Source organism: Anolis carolinensis, chromosome 5, assembly GCF_035594765.1.
Source record: "Anolis carolinensis isolate JA03-04 chromosome 5, rAnoCar3.1.pri, whole genome shotgun sequence".
Taxonomy (NCBI): Eukaryota; Metazoa; Chordata; class Lepidosauria; order Squamata; family Dactyloidae; genus Anolis; species Anolis carolinensis.
The window spans coordinates 83,497,094-83,512,844 of NC_085845.1; the positions used below are offsets into that span (position 1 = coordinate 83,497,094).

Consider the following 15,751-nt stretch of genomic DNA (forward strand, 5'->3'; position numbering starts at 1 on the left):
TTGAAAGAATCATGGCTAATGGCAGACAACACAAAATTAATTGGTATAGGCTTTTTAAAATAGATACAAAGATATAGGCTTTTGTAAACTTAAATAAACCTACATGGTCAAACTTACAGGTCTCTCAAGTAGGGAAAAAATCTCAACAAAAAATAAACACAGTATCATAAGTGCTACTGGTATCTGTCACCAGAAACACATATATGGCACAATCACCACAATTCTGGAGAGAATGCAGGGAAAGACGTCTGCAGTTATTAAAATAGACTTGAAAGATTTTACTCCAAACTGTGTTAGCATTTGTTATCTCTCTTTCATCTCTGTTTGTTTCAGAACATGCAGAGTTAATCCTATTTAAATAAATGTTGACATTTATGTTGGTCGCAGCTGGACAAGTCATGATTAAAAAACAAACACTGTGAAGAGGAATGCAAATATATCATTGGTATGAGCACCTAAAGGCATCGGCATTAGCTGAAAAATTAATGAAACTTATCCGAGTTTCGTGATCATACAGTCAATATGTAGATGAATTTTGTACGGTAGCACTGATTTATGGCCACATGTGAAAAAGAAAGACAGTAATATCACATTACCATTATTATATGATGAGCCCCTCCATCTACTTAACGTACTATTACTCAAGACTCTCAATTTTGAGCAATATTCTTAATTGTATACGTATGTTATTGTTCCGGTTATATGTATCAAAATCCCATTAGCTTAGTAGCAATAATAATAATATAATAATAATAATAATTTTATTTTTATATCCCACCTCCATCTCCCTGAAGGGACTCAGGGCGGCTTACATGGGGAGAAGCCCAAACAACATAGTTAAAATATCATAAACAGCATCATAAAACGATATAAAAACAAACAACATGACACAGTATAAAGCAGCCATCAAACAACAATCAGTGACCTGAAATAGTAAACAGTTTCTGGGCTCGGGTAGGTGAGCTAGTACAAACCAGTTGTGAGGACAGGGCTAATTGATAAAGTGCAGATGTCAGATGGGAAAAATTAGGGATAGAGGGCAATACAAAGTAGAGCATTATAACTCTGGGTAGTAGAGTGCTAGGACAAGATTTTAGGTCATAGCTGGCACCAGGTTTTCTGGGGAACCATCTAATCAAAAGCACAGTGAACATCCACATTTTTAGCTCTTTGTGAAAAGTGGACCCTTACTTACTTACTTACTTAGGCGTTTCCCTCATAGCCTGAAGATGAAGGTCCTCCAAATGTAGTGCTTTGGTGGTGGGTGCATAGGTGACTGTGGAGACCTATTCTCGAACTGCATGTTCTTCTGTAGTGAGACATGGTGGACAGGGTGGGTGCCAGCCTTATCTCCCTAGTACAGGCATGGGCAAACTAAGGCCTGGGGACCAGATGTGGGCCCCGGGGCCCTTACCTCAGGCCCTCCTCATTTACCCTGTCCTTTTGACAAGGACATGGCAGCCCACAGCAGCTGAGAGCCATTTGGAGTGCTCTAAGCCACCACATGTCTCACCTTTCTTTTGGCATATGGGCAGTGCGAGTAGCCCCATCCTTAGGCTGGGAGGACAGCTCAAGGAAGGCATGTGGTGGCTGAGAGCTCTCAGCCGCCACCTATCTCGCCTTCTTCCTGGCATAATGTCAAGAGGACAGCCCAAGGATGGAGGGAGGAGTATCGGGGCAGTCGCCGAGTGTCTAGCTTCCTCCAGCATAAGGATGGGGCAAGCAGCCTCGTCCTTCTGCTGTGAGGACAATCACACACTCACGGACCCACCCCACCCAGTGTGTGAACAGCCCCACTCCCGCCTGGCCCGGCCCTTCCGGCTGGGCCCACAATGCGGCCCCAAGGCAAAAAAGTTTACTCATGCCTGCCCTAGTACCTTCCTCTTTGTGTTCTCCAGCAGTTGATAAGGGTGGCATCATATACGAGGGTTATCCAGAAAGTTCATGACATTTTGGAATTAAAAATAAACAAAGTATATGAGAAAACATTTACCATATTCAGTTGAAAGCCAGACCCAAATACTAGTTCTCACCATAGTCCCCACTGAAATCTAGGTAGTTATCATAGTGATAAAAGTGTTTGAAAAACCCTCCCCCACCCAAGTTTCCCGCCTGGCTTTCGTCCTGAACCAGGCTGGCTTCCCTTCTCTCAGCTGTCAAATGGTGCGCTCAGCTTTCCGCACGATCTTCCTCGATCGCTCTTTTGTTTTGCAGATGCTTGCAAAGAAGGTGCTCTTCTAAGGTTTTGCAAGAAGCACACCTTTCCTGTCCCAAAAAACCTTCCTTGCAAGCATCTGCAAAACCAAAGAGCGATCAAGGAAGATCGTGCGGAAAGCTGAGCGCACCATTTGACAGCTGAGAGAAGGGAAGCCAGCCTGGTTCAGGACGCAAGCCAGGCGGGAATCTTGGGTGGGGGAGGGCTTTTCAAACACTTTTATCACTATGATAACTACCTAGATTTCAGTGGGGACTATGGTGAGAACTAGTATTTGGGTCTGGCTTTCAACTGAATGTGGTAAATGTTTTCTCCTATACTTTGTTTATTTTTAATTCCAAAACGTCATGAACTTTCTGGATAGCCCTCGTAGTTAACATGGTTTTAGATACTAGCCATTGTTAGTCTTATCCTCCATGACATTTCTCTCATTGCTTTGTGATTTATACTTACCAACACTTTCTCCATTTTCTGTTTTCTTTTGTTTCCTTGTCTAGAATCCTACGCAAGTAGGTACAGCTCTTCAAGTTTTCTATAACCTTGGAACTCTGAAAGTCACAATTACTAATGTTGTGGATGGATACTGCGCAACCTTGGAGGAGAACATCAGCAATGCCTTGGATATTAAAATTTTGACACAACCATCTCAAACAGTGGCTAGAGGTACTATGATTTTTATGGGGGAGGAATGTGGTATGAATGTTTTTATTAGACAATAATAAAATTTGACAAGTTCTCCATAAATGGGATATCTCACAGTTCTCCGTGTTCTATTAGTCTTCACCATACTTGGCTATTTGCTAAGTTGTGTTCTTTTTTATGTGATGATACTGCAAGCTATAAAGCAGAAAAGTTATATTGAGGTAAATAGATCGGCCCATTTCCAAGTCATTTTGAAGCCTAATATTTCCAGCATGATACTGTTTTTCTGTTTAGGTTTCAAACCATGTCAACAGCTGGTGTAGGGTAATGCATAATATTTACTCAAACGTAAGTCCCACTATTTAGCAGCACAGATTTTAAAAGTGAAATATCATTTTGAGCCTGTTTTGACTTGTGCATCTCATTCTAGCAATGTATCTGTGTAGGCCTTTGAAGCCTTTCTGACAACGCATATAATCTTGCCTCCCTTAAAATCTCATAAAATCTTCATGAGGGAAAGAGGAAATACTTTCTTCCTTTGGCTCTGTACTATAGCGATTTGGGGCCCTTTCTGTGAAAGTATTTAAATGCAATATAATATTGAATTTTTGATGGATTTGAGGACACAATTCTTCTAACATTCTAGAGGCAGTCCTGGAATTATCCAACTTGCTTAACTCTCACTGAAAATGAAAGTGCTTAAGTTCTTAGAAGATGCTGACGAGAGTGACTTAATCAAGAGTGATGTCTCAAAGGGAAGTCTTCCACCTCACTGCTATCCCTCTTCCTTCAAATAATTCAGGATGTATATAGGAATTAGCCTGTTTTACCTTCAGAGTGTCCTTGGGAGACAAATAGAGAGCCCCGTTCACTAGTTCTTATCCTTCTAGTCTTTGGAGTGGGGTAGGATGTGTTTGCTGGCCTCATTGCCTAACCACTATTTTATACACACTGGAGCCAAAGGTCTTATTATTATCCTCTCCCTGTGTTTTAGAATCCAGTAGTTCCTTCTGTACATGTTCTTCTGCAAAATGGAAATGATGACTTAATAGGATGGGAGGGAAAAGGCCAAATAGGGCCTTCACATTCTCTATTAACATCATAATAATCCACTGAGGTTAATGACTTGCCCAAGACTATCCAATGAGCTTCAATGCTGCCTGAGGGTTAAACCCAGGTTTCCTTGGTGTAAATTCAACATTTTGGCCACTTTGGGCCGTTCCACACAGCTATATACCCAGAATATCAAGGCAGATAATCCACAATATCTGCTTTGAACTGGTTTATCTGAGTCCACAGTGCCATATACCTTATATGCTTGAGTATAAGATGACCAGAATATAAGCTGAAGCACCTAATTTTACCACAAAAAAACTGAGAAAACTTATTGACTCAAGTATAAGCTGAGGGTAGGAAATACAGCAGCTACTGGTAAATTTCAAAAATAAAAATAGATACCAATAAAATTACAGTAATTGAGGCATGAGTACGTTAAAAGAAAAACAGTAAACTATCTCTGTAAGTAGGACAGGAGGGTCAACAAAAACAATATGGTATCAACAGTAAAATAATAATAATAATAATAATAATAATAATAATAATAATAATAATAATAATAATAATATATTTGTACCCCTCCCTTTTCCCCATGGGGACTTAGGGCAGCTTCCAACATTGTAATGGGCAAACATTCAATACCTATATAAACAAAAACCATAAAAATTAAATAAAAGACAATACTAAATGTTGTACAATAAGTTAAAATGAACAGTTGCATTAAATAATTATCATTAAAAGCAATTAAAAAACCAGCTGAAATGAAGTGTCATATCAGTTCCCTTTCACCTTCTCTCATGTTTGGCTCGTGGTCGACTAAGACTCCTTTCATAGAATAGAATCCTAAAGTTGGATGGGGCCTCTAAAGGCCATCTAGTCCATCCCCCTTCATTTTGTCTTCATGCAGGGAAAGCGCAATCAAAGCACTCCTGACAGATGGCCATCCAGCCTCAACAACAACAACAATAATAATAATAGAGTTGGAAGAGACTGCATGGGTAATCTAATCCAACCCCTTTCTGCCTTAATGCAACAAAAGCACAATCAAAGCATCCCTGACAAATGGCCATCCAGCTTCAATAATAATAATAGTAATAATAATAATATCAAAGAAGAAGAACATGCCCTGGCAGAATATGTAAAGCAAAGTGAAGAACCTGCTTTGATTGAAGTCAAAAATCAGAAACTCCTCAAAGCACAGTAGACAAAAAACCAGTACAAGAAAACCGCACTACAAACTAGAGCTGACAGCTGGCACAACAAAACATTGCATGGAAAGTTCCTTGACAAAATTGAAGGAAAAGCTGATAAGGAGAAGACCTGGCTATGGCTCACAAATGGGACCCTGAAGAAGGAGACAGAAGGCCTGATCCTTGCAGCCCAGGAGCAAGCCATCAGAACAAATGCAATTAAAGCCAAGATCAAAAAATCAGCTGATGACCCAAAATGCAGACTGTGCAAGGAAGCTGAAGAAACCATGGATCATATCCTCAGCAGCTGTAAGAAAATCACACAGACAGACTACAAACAGAGGCACAACTATGTGACCCAAATGATTCATTGGAACTTATGCCTCAAGTACCACCTCCCAGCAGCAAAGAACTGGTGGGATCACAAACCTGCAAAAGTATTGGAAAATGAGCACGCAAAGATACTGTGGGACTTCCGAATCCAGACTGACAAAGTTCTGGAACACAACACACCAGACATGACAGTTGTGGAAAAGAAAAAGGTTTGGATCATTGATGTTGCCATACCAGATGATAGTTGCATTGACGAAAAACAACAGGAAAAACTCAGCCGCTATCAGGACCTCAAGATTGAACTTCAAAGACTCTGACAGAAACCAGTGCAGGTGGTCCCGGTGGTGATGGGCACATTTGGGTGCCGTGCCAAAAGATCTCAGCCGGCATTTGGAAACAATAGACATTGACAAAATTACGATCTGCCAACTGCAAAAGGCCACCCTACTGGGATCTGCGCGCATCATCCGAAAATACATCACACAGTCCTAGACACTTGGGAAGTGTTCGACTTGTGATTTTGTGATACGAAATCCAGCATATCTATCTTGTTTGCTGTGTCATACAACGTCGTTGTGTCAACAATGATAATAATAATAATAATAATAAGAAGAAGAAGAAGAAGAAGAAGAAGAAGAAGTTGGAAGAGACTTCTTGGGCCATCTAGTCCAATCTCCTTCTGCTTGCATGCAGCCTTCATGCAGCAAAAGCACAATCAAATCACCTCCTGGCTCCGGTGAGGTGGCGAAGTCCCCGCTGCCAGCCTGCCTGACTTCTAGGCTTCCACCGCAAGCTTCACTGGCAGCTAGCGCTTGCTTGCTTGCTTACAGTGAAAGCCCGGAAGGCAGGCAGGCCAGCTTTGCTGTTGGTGCAGGCTTCACTGCAGGGACTGGCCTCGCTGAGAGCACTGGCCTCACAACGGGCGCAGGCTTCGTAGCGGACACCTCTGAGTGGAGAATGCAGTGAATACAACGGATGAGGGGGCTGCAGAGGTGAAGGCAAGGCCAGGGACTCCCTCAGTCGCCCATCCTGGCTTATGCCTTCACTCTTATATAAGCGGGGGGGGGGGCTTTGTCAGCCCCTCAAAATTTATATTTGAGTATATCCGGTAATCCAGTTCAGTGTGGATTTTATACAGATGTGGAAGGGACCTTTAAATCTTGCTGAACTGAGGCTTCTTTGTTTCCTTTCCTACTTTGGACTAATTTTAGAATAATGGCAATATTGGGCTCTTTGTAGTAGCTGTGAAACTAATATCTGGAAGGTCACAAGCTTTTCACAGATTGCTTTAAAATATTATACTTTTATATATTTAAATGTGTAAGTTAGAAGCCTAAAACTAATTGTAGTTCAGTGCCTATGGTAAGAACTTAAGCACTTAAGACATTCTCAGAGTGAGTTGAGCAAGCTTGATAATTCCTTAGTAATCATAGTGTGGATATGGGCGTTAAAACACATTGTTCTTTAAATACCTTTAGGTGGTCCTGGACGAGCAACTATGCCAACACCAGGAAATACTGCAGCCTTTAGAGCAGCTCTGTGGACTAACATGGAAAAACTCATGGATCAAATCTGTGCTGCTTGTGGGCAGGTATTTGGTAATTTTTATGTCCCTTCTTGCTTGGCACTCCTCTCAAGATTGCTAAAAATGTACCATTAAGTTGAACTTGGAACAACGCTTTCCCTTTTTTCTACAGGTACAACATCTGCAGAAAGTATTGTCTAAGAAAAGAGATCCGGTTACACACGTGTGCTTCATTGATGAATTAGCAAAGGTAATGTTTCTTCCCCTACCTTATAGCAAAATGCAACTAAAAGTTGAGGGGGAATCTGTTTAAGAATTCAATATATCAATTGCATAATGAAAGCAATAATATAATGGTGAGAGCCATTAGCATAACAGAAGTAGTTGATTACAGAGAACTGATAGAACATTCACTTGGAGGGCAAAAACAATTCACTAGAACTTCTGGAACACCTTCAGACTAGACCTCTAGCTACTATGTTGAAATGTTAGTATGTCAATATAATTTTTGTTTGGGCTATAGATCAATGATGTTAACAGTGCAGATGTACATTAGGTAACCCAATTCCAATCAATGTATATGCAGGGTAACATGTCTACTGTAGATCTGATATGAGGATCTGTACATTTCTATTGTTTTTTATTTTTATTTATAAGAAATTGATTAATAGTTTTTTCCTAAGTCTTTCCTAAGAACAACCCCGAGACAGCTGTTTGTATGTCATAATATATGAACGAGAACCCCTTTGCCTCGTGTTTATACAGAATGAAAAGAAAAACAACGTAGTTCTCTCTGCTAGCTTATTAATACCCATATTCTAAAGTTTTTACATAGAGAGGAGAAAGCATATATGCATTGCTTTCAATGTTAAAATTAGATCAGGTCCTTTGTTTTCATCTTTTTAACTTGAAAAACAAACAGGTTTGTTGAGGAGGAATTCTGTGAAAGTAAGCTATGCCTCATTAACTCTTTCTGTTTTGGTGAGAGAATCTATAAGTATGTAGAAAGTTTTAGAGCCTGTTATCTTACAATTCAATCCTGCTGTCTCCTTCCCGGGTTACCAAGTAAATGTTATGGTAGTTTTCTCTACCTCAAGAGAAAAGAAATAGTCTTCCACAATATTTTGCACTGAGATCAGAAATTATTTTGTTTTGCCATTTTTGCACAGGGAAGTGCTTTCTTTTAGGTGAAATTGTATCATTTTATGGTCTCTGCTAAACCAATGCCTCATCAAGAATTACTGTGCACAGAAATAAATGTTCATTCTCACTTTTCAACAGTTATCTCTTTCAATTATTCAACAGTCAGTGTAGTCTTGTCGCCATCTTGAAAAGGTTCAGAATTTTTACATGTCTTTTTCAGTCACCTCAAGCCATTGCTTGGTGGCTCTTGATTTTATGGGTGAATCTGCTTCATTTTTTAAAGAACAATCCCAGTCTGTAGAGCAATTTCATTTTTAACTATAAATGATTTGTGTATAATCCTTAACATAGTGCCCATACATGTGTGGTGAGTTCATTGTAAGAAGATCAATTACATGGATGTGCATGAAAAAAAATTATTTTCCTATTCCTGGCAGACATTGTAATTTTTCTGGTGTTCTCTACCATAAGCTGCAAAGTTGGCTGTTGTAACTTCCTAGCAAACAATTATAATACAGAAATGACTCTGTACCCTCAGTTTCTGTTGAGCAATTTGGATAGCCATGTGGGAGTGTAAGAACAGTTGAAGCTACTGCCAGCAGTTATAAATATACTAATAATTTTATAACAAGAACATGGAAATTCTAATAGTAATCAAAAAGCAATTTGATTTGTAATTCTATTTTTTCCAGTTTATATAAACTGTCTGTACCCATATTATTAAGCACTGTTAACAGTACAACATAGCAAATGTTGCCCATTTTAAAGGGCAGTTTGCCCATTCTCATAGCAGACAGGAACATGAACCCTGCTTTTTGTGTTCTGTTTGCTAATTACTCTTAGTGAGGTCAACATTATCATTGTAGTCATCTTCCACAGCAGGTTCACTTTAGATGACCATCTGTCTTGCCAATGACTCACCAATGCAAGTCTCATCCTGAGAAATTTTTACAGAGAATGAGGCCTTTAAGAATGGAATGTCTGACTAAATTAAAATTGTATTAAAACTTTATTGGCTGATTCAGAAGTAGCAGTTCCCAAGGATAATTTAATGTGAAGAGAGTGAGCTTTACACATTTCTTCTTCTTGAAGTGAGGAGGTTAGAAACTTTTATGCTTGATTTAACCATAGTTTACCCTGTTATCCAAACTTGGCCACCCATAGTTAATCTTCACTATTAACTAGAAGACACAACCCAGCATTAAATAGTTATTTATAGTTTTGGGGTCTGTGCCTCACACAAATTGATTTTTTCCTGTGTAAGACCATGACCAAAACATTCTGGAGCTATGTAGCATACTTCTTCTCTTTTGAACAGCTAACTCTCAAGCCGTATCACAAACTGTTTTGGAACGCTCCTTGGTTTCATTAGAGATTTGCGATGGAATATAGAAATCATGATGCCCAACTTACCTGGGGCACCCATATTGCGTGCGGATCAGGGAGGCAGCTGCTTGAAAGACACAGGTCAAAACTTACACTTTAGACTTTGTTTGACCATGGAGTAGAATGGCTGTGATTATAGCAAAGCATCTATACTCCTTTGGTGTCAGCAATGGTAACATGACTGTATACATACCAATTTTTTTAGTTTTTATCTGTCAGGATTCAGGCACATGCTGTGTTTAGACATAGCCATATTTACTTGAGTATAATGTGCCATCAAATGTAATGCACACCTCAATGTTGAAGGTGTGCTTTACAAAAAAAAAAAAAAGGATTTGCAATCAAATGTGAAGTGCAGGAATGGAAACCCTTTATTGAATTTATAAAGAACCAAAGAAAGATGACCCCAACAGGATTTGTTGACTAAAAATAGTATTACAGTAGAGTCTCACTTATCCAACATAAACGGGCCAGCAGAACGTTGGATAAGCGAATATGTTGGATGATAAGGAGAGATTAAGGAGAAGCCTATTAAACATCAAATTAGGTTATGATTTTACAAATTAAGCACCAAAACATCATGTTATACAACAAATTTGACAGAAAAAGTAGTTCAACACGCAGTAATGCTATGTAGTAATTACTGTATTTACGAATTTAGCACCAAAATAACACGATGTATTGAAAACATTGACTACAAAAATGCATTGGATAATCCAGAACGTTGGATAAGTGAGTGTTGGATAAGTGAGACTCTACTGTAATAGTATATAGATACATTTTGTACTACTTATATACTCTATATCAGGCATGGGCAAAATAAGGCCTGTGGATTGGACGCTGCCCTCTGGGCATAAGGATGTGACACCATATCCTTATGTCGAAAGGACGGGGAGGAAGACATGCGTTGGCTGGGAGCCCTCAGGATGGGGTGAGCATGCAGACAGCAACTGAGAAGGCTCTCAGCTGCTGCTTGCTGGAGGAAGGACAGGCTGCTGCTGAGAGCTCTCTGGAGGGCTCAGCTGCATTTACACAACAGATTTGAAATTCTTACATCATTAACATACAATCAGGAAACACATCTTGTGGAGGACCACAGTTTCTTAGATACCACTCAGTGGACCATCCTGGATCAATGCGCAGGGGATAGCCCTGACAGGGACAGTGCATCACCACAGTCACACTTATGTAATCATGCAAATGCTCCATCCCCAATCATAGACCAGGAGCAACAGGAACATCCTTGGGAGAGTAATGGGCTCTCGGATGTATCTCAATGGATTGTCATTGATGAATGCACTGGGGATGTTGAGGAGGAGGACAACACTTTACACCTACATGATTCACTTCAACAGGAACACTCTTCAGGGGACATACACACTGTCTTGCACAAAAGGGACCCTGTCAATCCTCAAAGGAAACAGGTCTTGGTAGTAGGTGACTCCCTCCTTAGAGGAACGGAAGCCATCATTTCCAGACCGGATGGGATGGCTCGAGAAACATGCTGCCTCCCGGGGGCAAAAATACACCATATCACTCAGAGGCTCAGCAGGCTCCTAAAGACCCATCACCCTCCCCACCTTATGTTGATTCATGTAGGTACCAATGACACCGCTAGGCATACTTTTCAAAAGATCACAAATGATTTTCGAGCTCTGGGAACAAAGCTAAAACTGTATAATGTACATGTGATCTTTTCATCCCTCCTCCCCGTTGTAGGACATGGCTCTACAAGGGCCGGAAAAATAGTACAGGTCAATAACTGGCTCAGAAAATGGTGTCAAGAGGAGCATTTTGGCTTCCTTGACCATGGTCTACTCTTCCAAGAGGATGGACTACTGGCAAGCGATGGGGTGCATCTCACACAAGTAGGAAAACATCTTTTTGCACACAGACTCACAAACCTCATCAGGCGCACTTTAAACTAAATCCACTGGGGGAGGGGAACAACAGCCTGGCGAACACTATATTACCCACGACCACAGGGAACCGCCGTAAGGCTAAACGGAGGGCTGCACAAACACAGCAAGGACCAAGTACAGAGAGCACAATAATCCCAAATAAACAGTTCGAGGGGAGGTCACAGGGGCTTACATGTCTTTACACTAATGCTCAGAGCATGGGAAATAAGCAAGACGAACTCCAACTCCTAGCACAGCACCACACATACGATGTCATAGGCATCACTGAAACCTGGTGGGATGACTCCCATCACTGGAATTTAACCATTGAGGGCTATAACCTCTTTCACAGAAATAGAACAAAGGGGAGAGGAGGGGGAGTAGCTTTATATGTCAAAAACAGTTACGTTGCAGAAGAAATGCAAGACTGTAATCCGGGAAACCAGCTTGAAAGCATCTGGATAAGAATCAAGGGAACCGGGACTCAAAAAGATCTTGTCGTGGGTGTCTACTACAGACCTCCGAGTCAGGATGAAGGACTTGATGAAGCCTTCTGTCAACAGCTGACCAAACAGGCACAAAGAAGAGATATAGTAGTCATGGGCGATTTCAATTATCCCGATATCTGCTGGAAAACAAACTCAGCCAAGAGTACAAAGTCCAACAAATTCCTCACTTGCCTTGCAGATAATTTTATGGTCCAGAAGGTAGAAGAGGCAACAAGGGGATCAGCAACTCTTGATCTAATCTTAACAAATGTGGAAGACCTGATCAATACAGTTGAAGTGGTTGGATCCTTAGGGGCAAGTGACCATGTGCTCCTGCAGTTTGCAATACAAAGGAATGCTGAAACTAAGACAAGTCAAACACGCATTCTGGACTTTAAGAGAGCTGACTTCCAAAAAATGAAGGAATTACTGAGCGGCATTCCATGGACGCCGATATTAAAAAACAAGGGAGTTAAGGATGGATGGGAGTTTTTCAAAAGTGAAATACTCAAGGCGCAAATGCAAACAGTGCCAACAAAGAAGAAAAATAAGACAAGTGCAAAGAAGCCAGAATGGATGTCCAAAGAACTTCTAACTGAGCTAAAGCTCAAAAGTGACATGCACAAGAAGTGGAAAAGGGGAGAAATCACCAAAGAAGAATTCAAACGTATAGCCAACTCCTGTAGGGAAAAGGTTCGCAAGGCTAAAGCGCAAAATGAGCTCAGGCTTGCCAGGGACATAAAAAACAACAAAAAAGGTTTTTTTGCTTATGTTGGTAGAAAAAGGAAGAAAAAGGAGGCGATAGGGCCACTGCAAGGAGTAGATGGGGTGATGGTGACAGGGGATAGGGAAAAGGCAGAACTGCTTAATGCCTTCTTTGCCTCGGTCTTCTCACAAAAAGAAAGCCATCTTCAACCTCAGCAACATGGAATGGACAAAGGATTGGGGGAAATCCAACCCCAAATAGGGAAACAAGTTGTCCAGGAACACCTGGCCACTCTAAACGAATTCAAGTCCCCAGGGCCAGATCAGCTACATCCAAGAGTATTGAAGGAACTAGCGGAAGTTATTTCAGAACCACTGGCAATCATCTTCGAGAGTTCTTGGAGAACAGGAGAAGTCCCAGCAGATTGGAGGAGGGCGAATGTGGTCCCTATCTTCAAGAAGGGAAAAAAGAACGACCCAAACAATTACCGTCCGGTCAGCCTCACATCAATACCAGGCAAGATTCTGGAAAAGATCATTAAGGAAGTGGTCTGCAAACACTTAGAAACAAATGCGGTCATTGCTAATAGTCAACACGGATTTACCAAAAACAAGTCATGCCAGACTAATCTGATCTCTTTTTTCGATAGAGTTACGAGTTGGGTCGATACAGGGAATGCCGTGGATGTAGCATATCTAGATTTCAGTAAGGCCTTCGACAAAGTCCCCCACGACCTTCTGGCAAACAAACTAGTAAAATGTGGGCTAGACAAAACTACGGTTAGGTGGATCTGTAATTGGCTAAGCGAACGAACCCAAAGGGTGCTCACCAATGCGTCGTCTTCATCATGGAAAGAAGTGACAAGTGGAGTGCCGCAGGGCTCCGTCCTGGGCCCGGTTCTGTTCAACATCTTTATTAACGACTTAGACGAAGGGTTAGAAGGCACGATCATCAAGTTTGCAGATGACACAAAACTGGGAGGGATAGCTAACACTCCAGAAGACAGGAGCAGAATTCAAAACGATCTTGACAGACTAGAGAGATGGGCCGAAACTAACAAAATGAAGTTCAACAGGGACAAATGCAAGATACTTCACTTCGGCAGAAAAAATGGAAATCAAAGATACAGAATGGGGGACGCCTGGCTTGACAGCAGTGTGTGCGAAAAAGATCTTGGAGTCCTCGTGGACAACAAGTTAAACATGAGCCTACAATGTGATGCGGCAGCTAAAAAAGCCAATGGGATTTTGGCCTGCATCAATAGGGGAATAACGTCTAGATCCAGGGAAGTCATGCTCCCCCTCTATTCTGCCTTGGTCAGACCACACCTGGAATACTGTGTCCAGTTTTGGGCACCGCAGATGAAGGGAGATGCTGACAAGCTGGAAAGCGTCCAGAGGAGGGCAACTAAAATGATTAAGGGTCTGGAGAACAAGCCCTATGAGGAGAGGCTTAAAGAGCTCGGCATGTTTAGCCTGCAGAAGAGAAGGCTGAGAGGAGACATGATAGCCATGTACAAATATGTGAGGGGAAGTCATAGGGAGGAGGGAGCAAGCTTATTTTCTGCTGCCCTGCAGACTAGGACACGGAACAATGGCTTCAAACTACAGGAAAGGAGATTCCACCTGAACATCAGGAAGAACTTCCTCACTGTGAGGGCTGTTCGGCAGTGGAACTCTCTCCCCCGGGCCGTGGTGGAGGCTCCTTCTTTGGAGGCTTTTAAGCAGAGGCTGGATGGCCATCTGTCGGGGGTGCTTTGAATGCGATTTCCTGCTTCTTAGCGGGGGGTTGGACTAGATGGCCCTTGAGGTCTCTTCCAACTCTACTATTCTATGATTCTATGATTCTATGGCTCTCTCCTCCTTCTCTCAAGCTGGGAATGCAATGGGCTGCTATGTCCCCAGACAGAGGAGGACCCTCCCTCCAAGCACAAACTGCCAGCCTTGTTCTGTTCCCAACTGGCCTCATTCAGACCAGACAGGGAGGCAGGGATGAGGTGCAGGGGGCTAAGAGGTTGTTCCTGGCGGCAGTCTAAGGGCTCCATTGCACCCAGAGAAGGAGGAAGGGCACCTGGCTGGTATCCCAGTCATTACTGCTGCATAGCATAGTGGAACCTTCAGGCCTCTCTGGTCAAAGGAACAAGAATCATTGCTCTCACTACCTCCCTTTGGGCTAGGGCTAAGCTGCGCATCCTGCCTCCCAAGAGGTCTAGGGATCTCTTGCCCCTAGACCTTAGTCCCACATGGTTCCCAAACTGGCCTCACAAGGCCTTCAAAGCCTCCCCCTGAGGTGGGTTTATGTATGCTGGTCTAACGCACCATCAGTTCATATATGCACCTGAAATTAAAAGCTAAGAAGGTGTATATTAGATTCAAGTAAGTATTGTAGTGTTAAACATTTCATTATTGTAAAGGGTGCTCACCCTTTGCATTTAGCTGGCAAAAAGAAGGAATATGGAAGCTTCCATATTTCTGCTAGATGTGCTGGATGGGTGCTCATGTAAGCTTGAGGCTCTCATAGGACCTCATCACATTATATAATTTTCGCGCCCTAGAACGCTTGGAGGACACTGGAAGGACAGATCCCATCAGATCCCATCAGTACAGCTACTTCTGGCAGGATTCCATCCTCCCAGAATCCTCCATACATCCTAGGATGCTGCCCAGGATACTTCCCATGTTGTCATTGAGAAGAATGGAGATAAGGTGATGTTTTTCCCTGTGAGATGGGGAAATCGCCAATGCGGGCAATGAGGAGTAATGGTTTCCCCTCTGCTCGCTGGATTAGCCACGCTGCCTGCCAAATGCCCCCATCGCCTGCAAATTGAACTTCAGTGTGATGAGGTCTGTAGACTTATTTGTGACACATTAAAAAGGGGTTGAGTATTATGTCCAGTCACAGCCATTGTTATTACAAATGTGATCAAAAGCTTGTACAGTTAAATTATTTCTTGACAGTAGAAACAACTGATTTCCAAAATACAACTCAATATCTTCCCAAGTAGCAAAATTACTTCCTTTTTATATGCACCAATCTCTGTTATTGGGTTTTCAAGGCTTAGGAATGTTGTCATATTATCTAGGACATGTTTTACATATTGAGGCCATGCAAAAATAATTTCTCTCTTGAATCAACTCTGCATAGATTAAAAACAAATATGTCTGTG

The 15,751-nt window shown here is 41.8% G+C and overlaps 1 protein-coding gene across 2 annotated transcripts in view; it reads left to right on the plus strand.

Moving 5' to 3' along the window:
• The window catches only part of cog5 (component of oligomeric golgi complex 5), a 244,452-nt gene that overhangs the window by 137,897 nt on the left and 90,804 nt on the right, over positions 1-15,751 (plus strand). For both annotated transcript variants that reach the window (XM_008111582.3, XM_008111583.3), the window contains exons 8-10: positions 2,713-2,878; positions 6,915-7,027; positions 7,134-7,211. In XM_008111582.3, the coding sequence (XP_008109789.2) occupies positions 2,713-2,878; positions 6,915-7,027; positions 7,134-7,211 (357 nt within the window). The remainder of the gene's footprint in view (positions 1-2,712; positions 2,879-6,914; positions 7,028-7,133; positions 7,212-15,751) is intronic.